At 46.3% G+C, this 21759-nt stretch overlaps 1 protein-coding gene across 1 annotated transcript in view; it reads left to right on the top strand.

Annotated features, from left to right (window-relative positions):
* Window positions 1-14420, top strand: part of LOC140198062 (antigen peptide transporter 1-like) — a 57190-nt gene extending 42770 nt beyond the window's left edge. The window contains exons 9-10 of the mRNA XM_072258928.1: window positions 5015-5151; window positions 12712-14420. Coding sequence (XP_072115029.1) covers window positions 5015-5151; window positions 12712-12957 — 383 coding nt within the window. The 3' untranslated portion in view covers window positions 12958-14420. The remainder of the gene's footprint in view (window positions 1-5014; window positions 5152-12711) is intronic.
* Window positions 14421-21759: the final 7339 nt, after the last annotated feature.

Raw genomic sequence — 21759 nt, 5'->3', positions numbered from 1 at the left:
CAACACTAACAACACACTGTGACTACACACTGTGACAACACACTGTGACGACACACCGTGACAACACACTGTGACGACACACTGTGACAACACACTGACACACTGCGACAACACACTGCGACAACACACTGTGACAACACTAACAACACACTGCGACGACACACTGTGACAACACACTGCGACAACACACTGTGACGACACACTGTGACGACACTGTGACAACACACTGACACACTGTGACAACACACTGTGACAACACACTGTGACGACATACTGACACAACACACTGCGACGACACACTGTGACAACACACTGCGACAACACACTGTGACAACACACTGACACACTGTGACAACACACTGTGACAACACACTGACACACTGTGACAACACACTGTGACAACACACTGACACACTGTGACGACACACTGTGACGACACACTGTGACGACACACTGACACACTGTGACAACACACTGACACACTGTGACAACACACTGACACACTGCGACAACACACTGTGACAACACACTGACACACTGTGACGACACACTGTGACGACACACTGTGACGACACACTGTGATAACACAATGTGACAACACACTGACACACTGTGACAACAGACTGTGACAACACACTGTGACGACACACTGTGATAACACACTGCGACAACACACTGTGACAACACACTGCGACAACACACTGACACACTGTGACAACAGGCTGTGACGACACACTGACACACTGTGACGACACACTGACACACTGTGACAACACACTGTGACGACACACTGACACACTGTGACAACACACTGTGACAACACACTGTGACGACACACTGCGACAACACACTGACACACTGTGACAACACACTGTGACAACACACTGACAACACTGTGACGACACACTGTGACGACACTGTGACAACACACTGACACACTGTGACAACACTAACAACACACTGTGACAACACACTGTGACGACACACTGTGACAACACACTGTGACAACACACTGTGACGACACACTGCGACAACACACTGACACACTGTGACAACACACTGTGACAACACACTGTGACAACACTGTGACGACACACTGACACACTGTGACGACACACTGTGACAACACACTGTGACGACACACTCTGACCACACTGACACACTGTGACAACACACTGACACACTGCGACATCACACTGTGACAACACACTGACACACTGTGACAACACACTGTGACAACACACTGACACACTGTGACAACACTAACAACACACTGTGACAACACACTGTGACGACACACTGTGACAACACACTGTGACAACACACTGTGACAACACACTGCGACAACACACTGACACACTGTGACAACACACTGTGACAACACACTGTGACAACACACTGTGACAACACTGTGACGACACACTGACACACTGTGACGACACACTGTGACAACACACTGTGACGACACACTGTGACGACACTAACAACACACTGTGACAACACACTGACACACTGCGACATCACACTGTGACAACACACTGACACACTGTGACAACACACTGTGACAACACACTGACACACTGTGACAACACTAACAACACACTGTGACGACACACTGTGACAACACTAACAACACACTGTGACGACACACTGACACACTGTGACAACAGACTGTGACAACACACTCTGACGACACACTGCGACAACTCACTGTGACAACACACTGACACACTGTGACAACACACTGTGACAACACACTGTGACAACACTAACAACACACTGTGACGACACACTGACACACTGTGACAACACACTGACACACTGTGACGACACACTGACACACTGTGACAACACACTGTGACAACACACTGTGACAACACACTGACACACTGTGACAACACACTGTGACAACACTGACACACTGCGACGACAACACTGCGACAACACACTGCGACAACACTGACAACACACTGTGACAACACACTGACACACTGTGACAACACTAACAACACACTGTGACGACACACTGTGACGACACACTGCGACAACACTAACAACACACTGTGACGACACACCGTGACAACACACTGACACACTGTGACAACACACTGTGACGACACTAACAACACACTGTGACAACACACTGACACACTGCGACAACACACTGCGACAACACTGACAACACACTGTGACGACACACTGTGACAACACACTGACACACTGTGACAACACACTGTGACAACACACTGACACACTGTGACAACACACTGTGACGACACACTGTGACGACACGCTGACACACTGTGACAACACACTGTGACAACACACTGACACACTGTGACAACACACTGTGACGACACACTGTGACAACACACTGACACACTGTGACAACACACTGTGACGACAAACTGTGACGACAAACTGTGACGACACACTGCGACAACACACTGCAACAACACACTGTGACAACACACTGACACACTGTGACGACACACTGTGACGACACACTGACACACTGTGACAACACTAACAACACACTGTGACAACACACTGTGACAACACACTGACACACTGTGACAACACACTATGACAACACACTGCGACAACACACTGTGACAACACACTGACACACTGTGACAACACACTGCGACAACACACTGACACACTGTGACAAGACACTGCGACAACACACTGACACACTGTGACAACACACTGTGCAACACACTGCGACGACACACTGTGACAACACACTGCGACGACACACTGTGACGACACACTGCGACAACACACTGTGACAACACACTGACACACTGCGACAACACACTGTGACAACACACTGTGACAACACTAACAACACACTGAGACGACACACTGTGACAACACACTGTGGCGACACACCGTGACAACACACTGTGACGACACACTGTGACAACACACTGACACACTGTGACAACACACTGCGACAACACACTGACACACTGCGACAACACACTGTGACAACACACTGTGACAACACTAACAACACACTGAGACGACACACTGTGACAACACACTGTGGCGACACACCGTGACAACACACTGTGACGACACACTGTGACAACACACTGACACACTGTGACAACACACTGCGACAACACACTGACACACTGTGACAAGACACTGCGACAACACACTGACACACTGCGACAACACACTGTGACAACACACTGTGACAACACTAACAACACACTGCGACGACACACTGTGACGACACACTGTGACAACACACTGCGACAACACACTGTGACAACACACTATGACGACACACTGTGACAACACACTATGACGACACACTGCGACAACACACTGTGACGACACACTGACACACTGTGACAACACACTGACACACTGTGACAACACACTGACACACTGTGACAACACACTGCGACAACACACTGACACACTGTGACAACACACTGACACACTGTGACAACACACTGTGACAACACACTGTGACAACACACTGTGACAACACACTGTGACAACACTAACAACACACTGTGACGACACACTGTGACAACACTAACAACACACTGTGACGACACACTGTGACAACACACTGTGACAACACACTGACACACTGTGACAACACACTGTGACGACACACTGTGACAACACACTGTGACGACACACTGTGACAACACTAACAACACACTGTGACGACACACTGACACACTGTGACAACAGACTGTGACAACACACTGACACACTGACAACACACTGTGACGACACACTGTGACAACACACTGACACACTGTGACAACACACTGTGACAACACTAACAACACACTGTGACAACACACTGTGACGACAACACTGCGACAACACACTGCGACAACACTGACAACACACTGTGACGACACACTGTGACAACACACTGACACACTGTGACAACACACTGTGACAACACTAACAACACACTGAGACGACACACTGCGACAACACACTGTGACAACACACTGCGACAACACACTGACACACTGTGACAACACACTGACACACTGTGACAACACTGTGACGACACACTGTGACAACACACTGTGACAACACACTGACACACTGTGACAACACACTGTGACAACACACTGACACACTGCGACAACACACTGACACACTGTGACAACACTGTGACGACACACTGTGACAACACACTGTGACAACACTAACAACACACTGTGACGACACACTGTGACAACACACTGTGACAACACACTGACACACTGTGACGACACACTGTGACAACACACTGACACACTGACAACACACTGTGACAACACACTGTGACAACACACTGCGACAACACTGTGACAACACACTGTGACAACACACTGCGACGACACACTGCGACAACACACTGTGACAACACTGTGACAACACACTGTGACAACACACTGCGACGACACACTGTGACAACACACTGCGACGACACACTGTGACAACACACTGACACACTGTGACAACACACTGACACACTGTGACAACACACTGAGGACACACTGTGACAACACACTGCGACGACACACTGTGACGACACACTGACACACTGTGACAACACACTGTGACGACACACTGTGACAACACACTGTGACAACACACTGTGACGACACACTGCGACAACACACTGACACACTGTGACAACACACTGTGACGACACACTGTGACAACACACTGTGACAACACAGTGACACACTGCGACGACACTAACAACACACTGTGACAACACACTGTGATGACACACTGACGACACACTGCGATGACACACTGTGACGACACACTGCGATAACACCACTGGGTTGACACACTGTGATAACCACTGGGGCGGAAGAAGATGAGGACAAGGAACGGTTTGTATTTCAGGAAGTTCTTTGCTGTGAGTGTTACCGATCCCTCACCCAGTACAATGTGGTGGAAGCTCTGATCAAGCAATTCCCAGTCCCCACGTCCCCATGACCACACTCTCCCTCTCTGTCCACAGACGCCGGTGAGAAGGGGGGACAACTCTCGGAGGGACAGAAGCAGCGAGTGGCCATTGCCCGAGCTCTGATTCGAGACCCTCAGGTCCTCATTCTGGAAGATGCAACAAGCTGCCTGGACAATGAGACCGAGCACCTGGTGAGTACCGCGGACCCCCACCCCAACTCCCCATCAGTACCGGACCCCCACCCGGACTCCCAGTCAGTACCGGACCCCCACCCCAACTCCCCATCAGTACTGGACCCCCACCCCAACTCCCCATCAGTACCAGACCCCCACCCCAACTCCCAGTCAGTACCAGACCCCCACCCAGACTCCCAGCCAGTACCGGATCCCCACCTCGACTCCCAGTCGGTACCGGACCCTCACCCCGACTCCCCGTCAGTACTGGACCCCCACCCCGATTCCCAGTCAATACCACGAACCCCCACCCCAACTCCCTATCAGTAGTGGACCCCCACCCAGACTCCTAGTCAGTACTGGACCCCCACCCCAACTCCCCATCAGTACCGGACCCTCACCCCGACTCCCAGTCAGTACCGGACCCCCACCCTGACTTCCCATCAGTACCGGACCCTCACCCCAACTCCCAGTCAGTACCGGACCCCCACCCCAACTCCCCGTCAGTACCGGACCCCACCCCGACTCCCAGTCAGTACTGTGGACCCCCACCCCGACTCCCAGTCAGTACCGGACCCTCACCCGGACTCCCCATCAGTACTGGACCCCCACCCCAACTCCCCATCAGTACCAGACCCCCACCCCAACTCCCAGTCAGTACCGGACCTCCACCCTGACTCCCAGTCAGTACCAGATCCCCACCTCGACTCCCAGTCGGTACCGGACCCTCACCCCGACTCCCCGTCAGTACCGGACCCCCACCCCGATTCCCAGTCAATACCACGAACCCCCACCCCAACTCCCTATCAGTAGTGGACCCCCACCCAGACTCCCAGTCAGTACCGGACCCCCACCCCAACTCCCCATCAGTACCGGACCCTCACCCCGACTCCCAGTCAGTACCGGACCCCCACCCCGACTTCCCATCAGTACCGGACCCTCACCCCAACTCCCAGTCAGTACCGGACCCCCACCCCAACTCCCCGTCAGTACCGGACCCCACCCCGACTCCCCGTCAGTACCGAACCCCCACCCCAACTCCCAGCCAGTACCGGACCTCCACCCCGACTCCCAGTCAGTACTGTGGACCCCCACCCCGACTCCCAGTCAGTACCGGACCCTCACCCGGACTCCCCATCAGTACCGGACCCCCACCCCGTCTCCCTGTCAGTACCAGACCCCCACCTCAACTCCCAGTCAGTACCGGACCCTCACCCGGACTCGCCGTCAGTACCGGACCCCCACCCCGTCTCCCCGTCAGTACCGGACCCCCACCCCAACTCCCAGTCAGTACCGGACCCTCACCCCGACTCCCCGTCAGTACCGGACCCCCACCCCGACTCCCCATCAGTACCGGACTCCCACCCCGACTCCCAGTCAGTACTGGACCCCCACCCCAACTCCCCGTCAGTACCGGACCCCCACCCCGACTCCCAGTCAGTACCGGACCCCCACCCCGACTCCCTGTCAGTACCAAACCCCCACCCCGACTCCTCATCAGTACCGGACCCCCACCCCGACTCCCAGTCAGTACCGGACCCCCACCCCGACTCCCAGTCAGTAGTGGACCCTCACCCCGACTCCCAGTTAGTACCACGGTCACTCTCTCCAGTGCCATGGAGTGTGTATCTGAGCTACTTCTGAGAATTATTCTGGCATTTTCCAAGAAGGGTCTCGGTCTGAATTGAAATGACTTTATTACTCACATCCTTCACGTACATGAGGAGTAAAAATCTTCACACTACGTCTCCATCTAAATGTGCAATGTGCAATTTATAGTGACTTGTGATAAATAGTATGTACAACAGGACAGTCAATATAGCGTAGAAATAGAATTGTATCAGCATGAATTGATCAGTCCGATGTCCTGGTGGAAGAAGCTGTCCCAGAGCCTGTTGGTCCTGACCTTTATGCTGCAGTTCCATTTCCCAGGTGGGAAATTGCCACTGTCTTCCAACCCGGTGGATTGGAGGACCACAAAAATCACATAGGTCACTAGATTCTAAAAGGACAATGCGTCTAAGGGCACTTGATCTAAATGCCCGTACTTTTAGAAACAAGGTTAGCAAACTTGTGGCCCAGATCAGTAACAAGGCATATGATTTAGTGGCCATTACAGAAACCTGGTTGCAAGGTGGAGATGACTGGGAATTAAATATCCAAGGGTATCAGGTAATGTAGAAAGATAGGCAGGAAGGCAAAGGAGGTGAGGTGGCACTCTTATTTAAGGATGAGATCAGGGTGATTGTGAGAGATGATATAAGATCTACAGAGCAGAATGTTGAGTCCATCTGGGTAGAGATTAAGAATAGTAAAGGGAAAATATCACTGGTGTGAGTCCATCTAATAAAAATATTGCAGTGGCAGAGGTGATTAACCAAGAAATAACTGAGGTTTGTAAGGACGGAACGGCAGTTGTCATGGGAGATTCTAACTTCCACATAGATTGGGTGAATCAGGTTGGTCAAGGAAATCTTGAGGAGGACTTCATAGAATGCATCCGTGATGGCTTTCTTGAGCAGCATATTAGTGAACCTACAAGGGAAAATGCTGTCTTAGATCTAGTCCTGTGCAATGAGACAGGAAAGATTAACGATCTTGTAGTCAGGGATCCTTTTGGAAAGTGTGATCCCAGTATGATTGAATTTCGCATACAGATGGAGGATGAAATAGTTAGATCTAAAACTAGTGTACTATGCTTGAACAAGTGAGACTGCAACAGGATGAGGAAGAAGTTGGCTAATGTGGATTGGGAGCACAGGACAGTTGAGGAACAGTGGAATACTTCCAAAGAGATTTTTCACGGTGCTCAACAAAAGTATATTCCAGTCAAAAGTAAGGGCACCAAGTGTGGGGAGAGCCAGCCTTGGATAACTAAGGAAATAAAAGATAGTATCAAATTAAAAGCTCATGTGTATAAAGTCGCAAAGAGTAGTGGGAGACTGGAGGATTGGGAAAACTTTAAAAAGCAACAAAGAACAACTAAACAAGAAATAAGGAAAGGGAAACATAGAAACATAGAAAATAGGTGCAGGAGTAGGCCCTTCGGCCCTTCGAGCCTGCACCGCCATTTATTATGATCATGGCTGATCATCCAACTCAGAACCCTGTACCTGCCTTCTCTCCATACCCCCTGATCCCTTTAGCCAAAGGACCTTATCTAACTCCCTCTTAAATATAGCCAATGAACTGGCCTCAACTGTTTCCTGTGGCAGAGAATTCCACAGATTCACCACTCTCTGTGTGAAGAAGTTTTTCCTAATCTCGGTCCTAAAAGGCTTCCCCTTTATCCTCAAACTGTGACTTCCCCAACATCTGGAACAATCCTCCTGCATCTAGCCTGTCCAATCCCTTTAGAATTTTATACGTTTCAATAAGATCCCCCCTCAATCTTCTAAATTCCAACGAGTATAAGCCTAGTCGATCCAGTCTTTCATCAAATTAAAGTCCTGCCATCCCAGGGATCAATCTGGTGAACCTTCTTTGTACTCCCTCTATGGCAAGGATGTCTTTCCTCAAATTAGGGGACCAAAACTGCACACAATACTCCAGGTGTGGTCTCACCAAGGCCTTGTACAACTGCAGTAGTACCTCCCTGCTCCTGTACTCAAGTCCTCTTGCTATGAATGCCAGCATACCATTCGCCTTTTTCACCGCCTGCTGTACCTGCATGCCCACTTTCAATGACTGGTGTATAATGACACCCAGGTCTCGTTGCACCTCCCCTTTTCCTAATCGGCCACCATTCAGGTAATAATCTGTTTTCCTGTTCTTGCCACTAAAGTGGATAACCTCACATTTATCCACATTAAATTGCATCTGCCATGAATTTGCCCACTCACCTAACCTATCCAAGTCACCCTGCATCCTCTTAGCATCCTCCTCACAGCTAACACTGCCACCCAGCTTCGTGTCATCCGCAAACTTGGAGATGCTGCATTTAATTCCCTCGTCTAAGTCTTTAATATATATTGTAAACAATTGGGGTCCCAGCACTAAGCCTTGCGGAACCCCACTAGTCACTGCCTGCCATTCTGAAAAGGTCCCGTTTATTCCCACTCTTTGCTTCCTGTCTGCTAACCAATTCTCTATCCACATCAATACCTTACCCCCAATACCGTGTGCTTTAAGTTTGAAAGATAGAGTATGAAAGTAAGTTAGCACAAAATATGAAAACAGATAGCAAAAGTTTTTACAAATATATAAAGTGGAAGAGGATGGCTAAAATCAACATAGGTCCCTTGGAAGATGAGAAGGGGAAATTAATATTGGGTGATAAGGAAATGGCTGAGGCATTGAACGACTATTTTGTATCGGTCTTCACAGTGGAGGACACGTCTAATACGCCAAAGAATGATGTTATGGACGAAATGAAAATCACTGCCACTAAGGAGATAGTGATGAGCAAACTAGAGGGCCTGAAGGTAGGTAAGTCCCCTGGTCCTGATGGGATGTATCCCAGGGTGCTGAGGGAATTGGCGGAGGTTACAGTAAACGCGTTGGTAGTCATTTACTAAAACTCTCCAGACTCTGGGCAGGTCCCTGCAGAATGGAAGACAGCAAATGTCACACCACTTTTTAAAAAAGGATGTAGGCAAAAGACAGACAACTATAGGCCAGTTAGCTTAACATCTGTAGTCAGGGAACATGTTTGAAGCTGTCATTAAGGAAAAAATAGCATGACATTTAGAAAGGAGGGGTTCCATAGACAGACGCAGCATGGATTCAGAAAGGGCAGGTCCTGTTTGACAAACGTACTGGAGTTCTTTGAGGACATAATGAGTGCAGTGGATAGAGAGGAACAGGTGGATGTTGTATACTTAGATTTCCAGAAGGCGTTCAATAAGGTGCCGCACAAGAGACTTATAAATAAGATACGGATGCATGGAGTCGGAGGACATGTATTGGCATGGGTAGTGGATTGGTTAACCTATAGAAGGCAGGGAGTTGGTATAAATCGGTGTTTCTCCGGTTGACAGTCAGTGGTGAGTGGGGTGCCGCAGGGGTTGGTGCTGGGCCCGCAGCTGTTTACCATTTACATTGATGACTTGGAAGAGGGGACTGAGTGTAGCGTAGCAAAATTTGCTGATGACACTAAACTGAGTGGAAAAGCAAATTGTACAGAGTATGTGGAGAGTCTGCAGAGGGATATAGATAGGTTAAGTGAGTGGGCCAAGGTCTGGCAGATGGAATATAACGTTGGTAAATGCGAAATCATCCACTTTGGAAGGAATAATAGAAGAGCAGATTATTATTTAAATGGTGAAAGATTGCAGTATGCTGTTGTGCAGAGGGACTTGGGAGTGCTTGTTCATGAATCGCAAGAAGTTGGCTTGCAGGTACAACAGGTTATCAAGGAGGCAAGTGGAATGTTGGCTTTCGCTGCTAGAGGGATTGAATTCAAGAGCAGGAAGGTCATGCTGCAACTATACAGGGTACTGGTGAGGCCGCACCTGGAGTACTGTGTGCAGTTCTGGTCTCCATACATGAGGAAGGATATACTGGCTTTGGAGGCAGTGCAGAGGAGGTTCACCGGGTTGATTCCAGAGATGAAGGGGTTAACCTTTGAGGAGAGATTGAGTCGCCTCGGACTATACTCTCTGGAGTTCAGAAGAATTCTGAAGAATTGTTCAGAAAAAGGTAGTAGGGATAGTCCGGGTAATTATAGACCAGTGAGCCTTACGTCTGTGGTGGGAAAGCTGCTGGAAAAGATTCTTAGAGATAGGATCTATGGGCATTTAGAGAATCATGGTCTGATCAGGGACAGTCAGCATGGCTTTGTGAAGGGCAGATCATGTCTAACAAGCCTGATAGAGTTCTTGCAGAGTGATTGTAGTGCAGTGGATGTGATCTTTATGGATTTTAGTAAGGCATTTGATAAGGTTCCACATGGTAGGCTTATTCAGAAAGTCAGAAGACATGGGATCCAGGGATAGATAAGATAAAAGTAGGAAAGTTGTTTCCATTGGTAGGTGAGACTAGAACTAGGGGACATTGCCTCAAGATTGAGGGGAGAAGGTTTAGGACAGAGATGAGGAGAAACTGTTTTTCCCAGAGAGTGGTGAATCTGTGGAATTCTCTGCCCAGGGAAGCAGTTGAGGCTTCTTCACTAAATATATTTAAGATACATTTAGATAGATTTTTACATAGTAGGGGAATTAAGGGTTATGGGAAAAAGGCAAGTAGATGGAGCTGAGTTTACGGACAGATCAGCCATGTTCTTATTGAATGGTGGGGTAGGCTCGATGGGCTGGATGGCCTACTCCTGCTCCTATTTCTTGTGTACAGATGCGCTGGGCTGTCCACACCACTCTCTGCAGAGTCCTGCGATTGAGGGAGGTACAGTTCCCATACCAGGCAGTGATGCAGCCAGTCAGGATGCTCTCAATTGTGCCCCCGTAGAAAGTTTTTAGGATTTGGGGGCCCATACCAAACTTCCTCAACCGTCTGAGGTGGAAGAGGCGCTGTTGTGCTCTTTTCACCACACAGTCGGTATGTACAGACCACGTGAGATCCTGGGTGATGTTTATGCCGAGGAACCTAAAGCTGTTCACCCTCTCAACCCCAGATCCTCTGATGTCAATAGGGGTTAGCCCATCTCCATTCCTCCTGTAATCCACAACCAGCTCCTTTGTTTTTGCTACATTGAGGGAGAGGTTGTTTTCTTGATGCACTGTGTCAATGTGATGACTTCCCTGTAGGCTACCTTGTTATTATTTGAGATTAGGCCAGTCAATGTAGAGTCATCAGCAAATTTAATTAGCAGATTGGAGCTGTGGGTGGCGACACAATCATGGATATACAGAGAGTAAAGGAGGGGGCTTAGTACACAGCCCAGAGGGGCTCCTGTGTTGAGGGTCAGAGGGGCAGAGGTGAGGGAGCCCACTCTTATCACCTGCCGGCGATCTGACAGGAAGTCCAGGATCCAGCTGCACAAGGCAGGGTGAAGGCTGAGGTCTCTGAGCTTCCTGTCGAGTCTGGAGGGAATTATGGTGTTGAATGCTGAACTGTAATCCAAGAACAGCACTCTCACGTAAGCATCCTTCTTCTCCAGATGTGTAAGGACAGTGTGTAACATCATTTCCACAGATGCTGCCTGACCTGCTGAGTTCCTTCAGCATTTTGTGTGTGTGGTTCTGGATTTCCAGCATCTGCTTTTGTTTCCTTATCTCCACTGCTCTCTCTCCTGACTTTCTTTCCCATCCTGTCTCTCTAATCCCTGTCCACTTTGTGTACATGGTGGTCTGTTCATCCTGTACACACCGAGACCATTGTCATTTTCACCACCCTGCATACCTCATTCTCTCTCTCACCGCCTGCCTCACTCTCTCGCCATTTTCTGACTACTCCTTTTCTTCCTCATGTCACTCCTTCCCTCTGTCACTCTCCCCACCCCACTGACCCTCCAGACTATCCCCATGCCTCTCTCTATGCCCCACTCTCCCCGTACCTTCCTTCCTGCCACTCTCACACTCCTCTCCCCAGCTCTCTCCCTGCCCCCTCCCGGCCTCTCCTCTTCCCCCCTTTCTCCTCTGCTCCCCGCCCCACTCTCTCTAACCCGTCTCTCTGTCACCGCAGGTCCACCAGTCGGTGTACAGTCGAGCTGAGGGGCGTGCCGTGCTGGTAATCGCACACCGGCCGAGTTCGATAGAGAGAGCCGATCGGATCGTGGTGCTGGAGGGGGGGAAGGTGGTAGAGGAGGGGGCGCCCCAGCAGCTGCAGGAGAAGGGCAGCAGCTACCACCGGCTGCTCCAGGTGCACAGCCCGGATGCAGGGAGTGAGCAATCGGAGGAGGGGCTGGTGGAAACGGAGGTGGAGTCGTGAACAGCGAGATGACCTGCTGGTATCTACTCAGGCAGTCGGGTGGTCTTGAATGTAATTTAGACTAATGTACATATGATGTTGTTTGTGTTTAATAAAGTATTTTGGATCCTAATGATTTGGTTCCGAGGTTCCTGGGAAGTCAAGAAGAAGGTATAAAACACATTGCTTATGATCATTTATTAAGTGTCACAAGAACAATGAAGAGAGAGAGAGAGTGAGGGAGAGAGGGGAGGGGGAAGAGAGGGAACAAAGGTGGTGTGGTTTTCATATACAAGACGACTGATAACAGCAGAGAGCTTTTGTTTTGTGGATGTTGAGTGTGGGACTCAATTTGAACATTTAAAAGAAATTTGGACAGGGTCATGCATATGACACTTTAAATGAATATGGGTCAAGTTAATAATCTGTAGAAAACTGACTTAGGTTAGGCAAATCATTAAATTAATCTTAATTAATGAAAAACTTGGACTTTATTGTCTTGACACAAATATCAGGGCCACTTTGTACATTTCTCTTTGTACATTACTCACTCAGACCATGAACCCTTCAAAAAGCCAGGCTGACTATCCATCAGACAATACTTCTCCAAATGTTTGTAGATCTTTCTCTAATAATCTTCTCCAATGATTTGGCTATCACTGAGTAAGACTCACTTCTCTATAATTCTGTTGCATTATGGAATGACTGAAACAGCTGAGCCAGTGCCCAATTCCATTTTAATTAATTTACCGTTCACTTCTGGTGTAAGCCATATTACTTGTCTATTGTTAATTTTCATCTCTGGAAACTTTTTGGAGAGACATTTTTAATATTATTTCCAAGGTATTGAATATAGATATCTCTCCTCACCCTATTACTGCTATCTTTGGACTACCTAAAATTTCCAGTAATCTTTCTCCTTCAGCCCGTAGAATGATTGCATTTCTTACTTTGATGGCGAAAAGATGTATTTTACAACATTGGAAAGAGCTTAATGCTCCAACTACCTTTTTTTGGTTTTCTCAGACGATATTATGCTTGAATATGGAGAAAATTAGAAGCAATCTTTATGATTCCTCACTTAAATTTGAGCAGACCTGGAGATCTTTTATTCAATATTTTCATTTAATGTAATATATACCCTTCTTGTTTTTTTTTACTGTTTTTAATGGAGGTCGGGATTGAGGACGTGATTTTAAGTTTTTTAACTCTGTTTGGTTTCAAGTTAGCCCATTGCTTTGCTTTGCTTTTAGTTAGTTGCACGGTGGGTTTTTTTTGGGGTTTTTTTTTTCCTTTTCTCTATTGATATATATAAAAATTAGTATACTATTATGTTACCTTGGTACGTTATGTTTAAATTACATTGTTTGTATTTTTTTTTGTATTAATATCTCCTGTAATTTTTTTATATTCTAACAGTGTATTAATGCCTATATGGCTTACCTTTTTGTATACTTATTCAATAAAAAGATTTAAAGAATTTTCATCAAGGCTACACAGTCATATTTTTCATCAATAGCATGCAGATTAGTGCTCTTTTTGAAACTGCAACTTAACTTTTTAGGTTTGTCTCTTCCAGTAGTCCATTTATTTTTGTCTAACCAACATGCCCTTTGTATGTGTCCTACTTTTGCCATTTCTGCATGTTTCACCTTTAATCCTGCATTTATTTGGGAGATATAAGCCCCTGCCACAACGGTGATACAATTTGTTCAACCAGGCCAGATTCTGTTTAGACACTGCAGTTTTGTTTGTGCTCATTTTCATTCCTGACTGCAACTCAATTGCGTCTCTGTCTGTGGTTTCCATTGAAATAGCGATTTCAACTGCTCTTTTGAATGTAAGTTGTGCTTCAGTTAGGAGTAGTTTTGGAATGTTTTCTTGTAAGATTCCACAAACTAGACAATCTCTTAGTACATGATTGAACCCATCAGTGAACTGACAATGCTCAGACAATCTCTTCAATTCAGCTGCATATGCTGAAATGGACTCCCCTTCTTTTTGATTCTGCTTACGAAACCTAAAGTTTTTGTAATCAACAATGGTCTCAGTTATAAATGTTCCTGCATTACCTTGACTATATCAGCAAACTCATTTCTGATGGTTTAGTTGAAGCAGTTAAACTTCAAAGAAAACTGTATGCCTTTAAACATAATGCACTCAGCAAAATTGGTACTCGTTTCTCACTGGCTATTTCATTTGCTTCAAAATATTGCTGAAATAGCTCTGTATAAATATTCCAGTTATCTTTTATGTAATCAAACATGTTGATTTTTTCCAATGTAGCTTGCAATTTCTGCTTTTTTAATGACCCGGTACTCACCTTCTGTGAACCCTGAACTCCTCTATTTAACTGGGCAGCTCTTTATGTGCTGGGCTGCTTTTTTTTTAACTCGACGTTGGTCTTGCTGCATTTGAATAGGTCTGTAGTCATTTAAAAAAAACCTCGTTGCTAATGTTATGTCTTGTAAGTTCAAAATATTAAACCAATTAAAAGTCCAAAATAAGACCAGGAGATATAGGAGCCGAATTAAGCCATTTGGTCCATCAAGTCTGCTCTGCCATTTAATCACGGCTGATCCATTTTCCCTCTCAGCCCCACCCTCTGCCTTCTCCCTATATCCCTTCATACCCTGCCTACATGAACCTATCAACCTCTGCCTTAAATATACCCAATGGCTTGGCCTCCACAGCTGCCTGTGGCAACAAATTCCACAGATTCATCACTCTCTGGCTAAAGAAACCCCTCCTCATCTCCATTCCAAAAGGACACCCTTCTTTTCTGATGATGTATCCTCTGGTCTTAGACTCCCCCACCACAGGAAGCATCCTCTCCACATTCACTCTGTCGAGGCCTTTCAACATTTGATAGGTTTCAATGAGGTCACACCTCATTCTTCTGAATTCCAGTGACTAGAGGCCCAGCACCATCAAATGTTCCTCATATGATAAGCCTTTCAATCCTGGGATCATTTCTGTGATCCTCCTTTGAACTATCTCCAATGTCAGCACATCCTTTCTTAGATAAGAAGCCAAAACTAATCAAAATGTTCCAAAGGAGGCCTAACCAGTGATTTACAAGGACTTCTCATTGCATCCTTGCTTTCATATTCTAGTCCACTGGAAATGAATGCTAACATTGCATTTGCCTTCCTCACCACAGGCTCAACCTGCGAATGAACCTTTACGGAATCCTGTACGAGGACTCCCAAGTCCCTTCGCACCTCTGATTTTTGTATTTTCTCTCCACTTAGAAAATAGTCAACCTTTTCATTTCTTCTATCAAAGTGCATGACCATACACTTCCTGACACTATTCCATCTGCCATTTCTTTGCCCATTCTCCTCATCTGTCTGTCCTTCTTTAGCTTCTCCACTTCCTCAGAACTACCTGCCCCTCCACCTATCTTCGTATCATCTGCAATCTTTGCCACAAAGCCATCATTCAAGTTATTGACATATAATGCTAACCTCTGGGAGGAGGAGAAGATGGCGGCACGACGCAGCTCGCAGTGGCCACTCTGGTGATGAATATCTTATCTGTCAAGTAGGGTGCCATGCACAATCCTGATTTGATGGAGGCAGATGTGACAGCACGGAGGAACATCTGGTGAAACTTCTGAAATGCCTATTTCGCTGCTGCTGCTACTGTGTGGTCCAGAATCTCCGGAGGGGAAGGCCCCGAGTCCTCAGCTTTGCCTGTTGCTCGGTGGCAGGGTCCGGGGTCGAGGTGCTCGGTGTCGGAGGGCTGGTCGGAGGCTCGAAGTTTTCCGACGGACTCAGGGTCGACTGTGGTCGGGTGCTTCCAGGGTGCTGCATCGGCAAGTTTGCAGCGCTGGAGGTTCATGGCAGGGAGAGTTTCTCCCTCCTACTGTCTGCGTGAGATGATGGGCTATCGGAACTTTGAGACATTTTTTTACCGTGCCCATGGTCTGCTCTTTATCAAATTATGGTATTGCTTTGCACTGTTGTAATTATATATTATAATTATGTGGTTTTTGTCAGTTTTAGTCTGTCCTGTGTTTCTGTGATATCATACTGGAGGAACATTGTATCATTTCTTAATGCATGCATTACTAAATGAGAATAAACAAGGATTGATTGTCCTCATAATCTAATCTAATCTAAAAAAAGTAGCAGTCCCAACTAGTCACCGGCAGCCAACCAGAAACAACTCCTTTTATTCCCACTCTTTGCCTCCTGTCAATCAGCTACTGTTTTATCCATGCTAGTATCTTTCCTGTAATACCATAGGCTCGTACCTTGTTAAGCAGACTCATGTCAAAGGCCTTCTGAAAATCCAGTTATTCAACATCAACTAATTCTCCTTTCTCTATCTTGCTTCTTATTTCTTCAAAGAATTCCAACAGATTTGTCAAGCAAGAATTTCTCTTGAGGAAACCATGCTGACTACGGACTATTTTATCATGTGCCTCCAAGTACCCCAAAAGCATATTCTTAACAATCGAGTCCAACATCTTCCCAACCACTGAGGTCAGACTAACCGGCCTATGATTTCCTTCCTTCTGCCTCTCTCTCTTCTTGAAGAGTGGAGTGCCACTTACAATTTTCCAGTCTTTCAGAACAATGCCAGAGTCAATTGATTGTTGAAAGATCATTACTAATGCCTCTCCAGTCTCTTCAGCCACCTCTTTCAGAACCCTGGGGTGTAGACCATCTGGTCCAGGTGACTTATCTACCTTCAGACTTTTCAGTTTCCCAAGAAACTTCTCCCTTTCAACTTCACACACCTCTTCCCTCTGACACTCTTGAACTTATGGCAAACTTCTAGTGTCTTCCACAGTGAAGACTGATGCAAAATACTTATTCAATTCATCCACCATTTTCTTGTTCGCCATTACTACCTCTCCAGCATCGTTTTTCAGTAGTTCGATATCTACCCTAGCCTTTCTTTTACATTTTATACAGGTCTAACTTCGAGTTTACTTCGAGGCACACCCACAAGTATTACATGGTAGTGTGATGATGTATGCAATTTGTGTATTTATATATATATATATATATATATATATATATATATAAAACCTGTAATGAATTATTTAAAAAACTGGAATACTTACTCAAACAATATATCTACAATATTACTCAAATACAACAGAAATATTAAATACACAACATTATCCCTACTCCTTTTCTTCAACAAAGGAATAACATATGGCACCCTTCAGTCATCTAGTACTATTCCTGTGGCTGTTGAGGAAATAAAGATCTTCTCCAAAGGCACAGCAAATCTCTGCCCTCACTTTTGCAATAACCTGCGGTATATCCCATCTGGCCCTGGGAATTTATTATTCCTAATGTTTTTCAAAGGTTCCCCGATATCCTTTTTTTTTAACATCAACATGTTCTAGCATATCAGCCAGCTTTACTCTGTACTCACAATTGTCACGGTGAATACTGAAGCAAAGTATTCATTAAGGGCCTCCTCCGAGTCCAGGCACATTTCCTTTTCTCTCCCTGATCGGCCCTACCCTCACTCTAGTCATCTTCCTGTTCTTGACATACATGTACAATGCCTTGCAGTTTTCCTTAATCCTACTCACCATCCTACTTCTCTCATACCCCTTCTAGTTCTCCTAAGTCTATTCTTAAGGTCTTTCTGGCTACCATATAATTCTCTGGCACTCTGACTGAGCCTTGCTTCCTAAACCTTAAGTAAAGTTCTTTCTCCCTGTTTGTTCCACTTCTCTTGTCAACTATGGTCCCTTCACCCCACCACCCTTTCTCTGCCTCAATGGGACAAACCAATCCGGAACCCCCTGGAAGTGCTCCCTAAACAACATCCCACAATTCCATTTCACGATTCCCTGAGTACATCTGTTCCGAATTTATGGTTCAGGTTCCTGCTAATACCATCATAATTCCCCTTCCCTCAGTTAAAAACTTTCCCACACCACCTGTTCCTGTTGATGTCCAAGGCTATAGTAAAGGTCAGGGAACTGTGATCGCTGTTTCCAAAATGCTCACCTACCGAGAGATCAGACACACCTGACCTGGTCTATTGCCTAGCACCAGATCCAGTATGGCCTATTTCTTAGTCACTTGTCTACATATTGCATTAGGAATCTTTCCTGGACACACCTAAATAATTCAGTCCCAAATAAACCTTTTGCTCTGAGGATGTACCAATCAGTATTAGGGAAGTTGGAGTTACCCATGGAAACAGTTGTGTTATTTTGCACGTTTCCAAAACCAGCCTCCTGAACTGTTCCCCAATGTCTCTTTTGCTATTGGAGCAGGAATAAAATGCTCCCTGTAGTTTCAGACTTCCATCCACATTGATTCACTACAGAATCTTTCCTTTTCTGCACCTGTGATACTATCCCTGATTAGCAATATAGCTCCCCGCACTTCATTCACTTCCCTCTCTGTCCCCTTTGAAACGTCTAAATCTTAGCACACCCAGTAGCCATTCCTACCCTTGTGAGAGCCAGGTTTACGTAATGGCCACAACTTCGCTGATCCATGTAGTGATCTATACCCTAAGTTCTTCACTCATTTTCTTGTTACCTCTTGCATTAAAGGTGCATCAAGAACAACGGTGATGGACCTTTGTCAGTAGGATGGAGAGAAGACACACTTCAACCCATCCCACTGATGGCAAATTTGCACTATCAGCCTCCTATCCTTTCTCACCGTGACTCTGCATGCTGCGTCTACCTACATGCAAACTGCCCCATATTCTGACCATCTCTCTGGTTTCCATCCCCCTGCCAAACTAGCTTAAACCCTCTCCAACAGCTCTAGCAAATCTGCCTGCAAGGATATTGGTCCCCTCAAGTTCAGGTGTGACCCATCCTTGTTGTACAGGTCATAGTTTCACCAGAATAGATCCCAATGATCTACAAATCTGAAACCTGCCCCCTGCACCGATTCCTCAGCCACACTTTCATCTGCTGAATCTCCCTATTCTTGCCCTCACTGGTGTGTGGCACAGGCAGCAGCCAGAGATTACTACCCTTGAGGCCCTGCTTTTCAGCTTCCAACCTATCTCCCTATATGCTCTCTGCAGAAACTCATTCACTTTCCGACCTGTATCATAGATACCAATATGTACCACAGCTTCTGGCTGCTCACCCTTCACCTTTAGAATAGTGTGGACATGATCTGAGACATTCTGGACCCTGGCACCTGGGAGACAAAATACCACCTGATATCTCTTTCACATCCACATAATCTCCTGTCTGCTTCTCTAACTATTCAGTTCCCATCACTACTGCATTTCTCTTCTCCCTCCTTCCCTTCTGAGTCACAGAGCCGCACTCAGTGACAGAGAACGGGTCACTGCAGCTTTCACTAGCTCACCTCCCCCCAACTTATTATTGAGGGAAACAGCCACAGGGATACTCTGCACTACCTGCCTATTCCCTCCCCCTTTCCTGACGGTCACCTGCAACTACCACCCTGTAGCTCCGATCTATCACCTCCTCATTCTCCTGTAGGAGCTGAAAGTCTTCCAGGTGCAGCTCTAGTTCCCTAACACAGTTTATAACAAGTGGGAGTTCTGGAAGTTTCTCAGAACTCCCATGTTTTACATGAAGAATACACTTTAATGAGTATGCCTACTAGAAAGCGAATCTCAGGGTTGTATATGGTGACATATATGAACTTTGATAATAAATTTACTTTGAACTTCGAACACCACCTAGCCTCGATCTATTCTCACTAGTCTAGCTGGGCCTAATAGATACAAAAAAAAACTTACCGGAAACATACTTTAGCCTCCACCTCTCCTCACTGAAGCATCCTGAGCCAAAGTCTCAATCTCTCCACTCTATCACTCTCCACTCCCATAATGGCTGCTCTTTTGAAGCCTAACTCCTTTTTATAGGCCTTTCCTAGTGCCTAATAATCTTCAATATCGCAATCACACTGAAAGATTCTGAACTCACATTGTAAATCTTGCACTCACTCACCCACCTCCAAATAAACGACTGCTCATGATAGCTCGAGCCCTGGGAAAAGTTCTAAAATGATGGCGAAGATTGTCAATGTTTCAGGTCGAAATGCTACATCAGGATTTAAAGTGAAATGGGGATATCGCTGGTAAAGAATGAAGATGTTCAAGATTTTAAATTGTTTATTAAGACCAGAAGATAGGAGCAGAATTAGGCCATTCAGCCTATGGAGTCTGCTATGTCATTCCATCAAGACTGATATATTATCCCTCTCAACCCCATTCTCTTGTCTTCTCCCCATAACCTTTGACACCCTGGCTAATCAAAAACCTATCAACTTCCACTTTAAATATACCCAGTCACCTGGCCTCCACAAACAGCAGGTAATCTGCAGATAATGGAAATCCAAAGCAACACGTGCTGGAGGAACTCAGCAGGTCAGGCAGCCTCTATGAAAGGAGTAAACAGTCAACATTTTGGACAGAGACCTTTCATCAGTCCTTATGAAGTTGTTTGGAAATTATCTGTAGTTTAGCAGATTATCAGTAGGAGCCTCATTATGTACACTTTTAATTGCTTTGTTCCAGCTATCTCTGAGCAAAGCTAGTTCGCAAACACTTCACATAATTGAGGTTGCAAAACATACTGTCCAGTGTCACAGTCATCGACTGTGATGAAGTGCTGAGAGGTTGCTCACGGCCAGAATCAACTCCTGCCTGAACACCCAGACCCACTGCAATTTGCCTATGGTCACAATTGGACTACAGCGGATACAATCTCACTGGCTCTCCGCTCGGCCTCAAATCACCTGGAAAATATTAATACCTACAGTATGTCAGGCTGCTGTTTACTGATTTACTCAGCATTCAACACATCATACCCTCAGTTCTGATCAAAAAGCCCCA

Source organism: Mobula birostris, chromosome 5 (genome assembly GCF_030028105.1).
Source record: "Mobula birostris isolate sMobBir1 chromosome 5, sMobBir1.hap1, whole genome shotgun sequence".
In the NCBI taxonomy this organism is placed as follows: domain Eukaryota; kingdom Metazoa; phylum Chordata; class Chondrichthyes; order Myliobatiformes; family Myliobatidae; genus Mobula; species Mobula birostris.
Note: the sequence above shows the minus strand (reverse complement) of the source record. Positions and strands in the feature narration are given on the sequence as shown.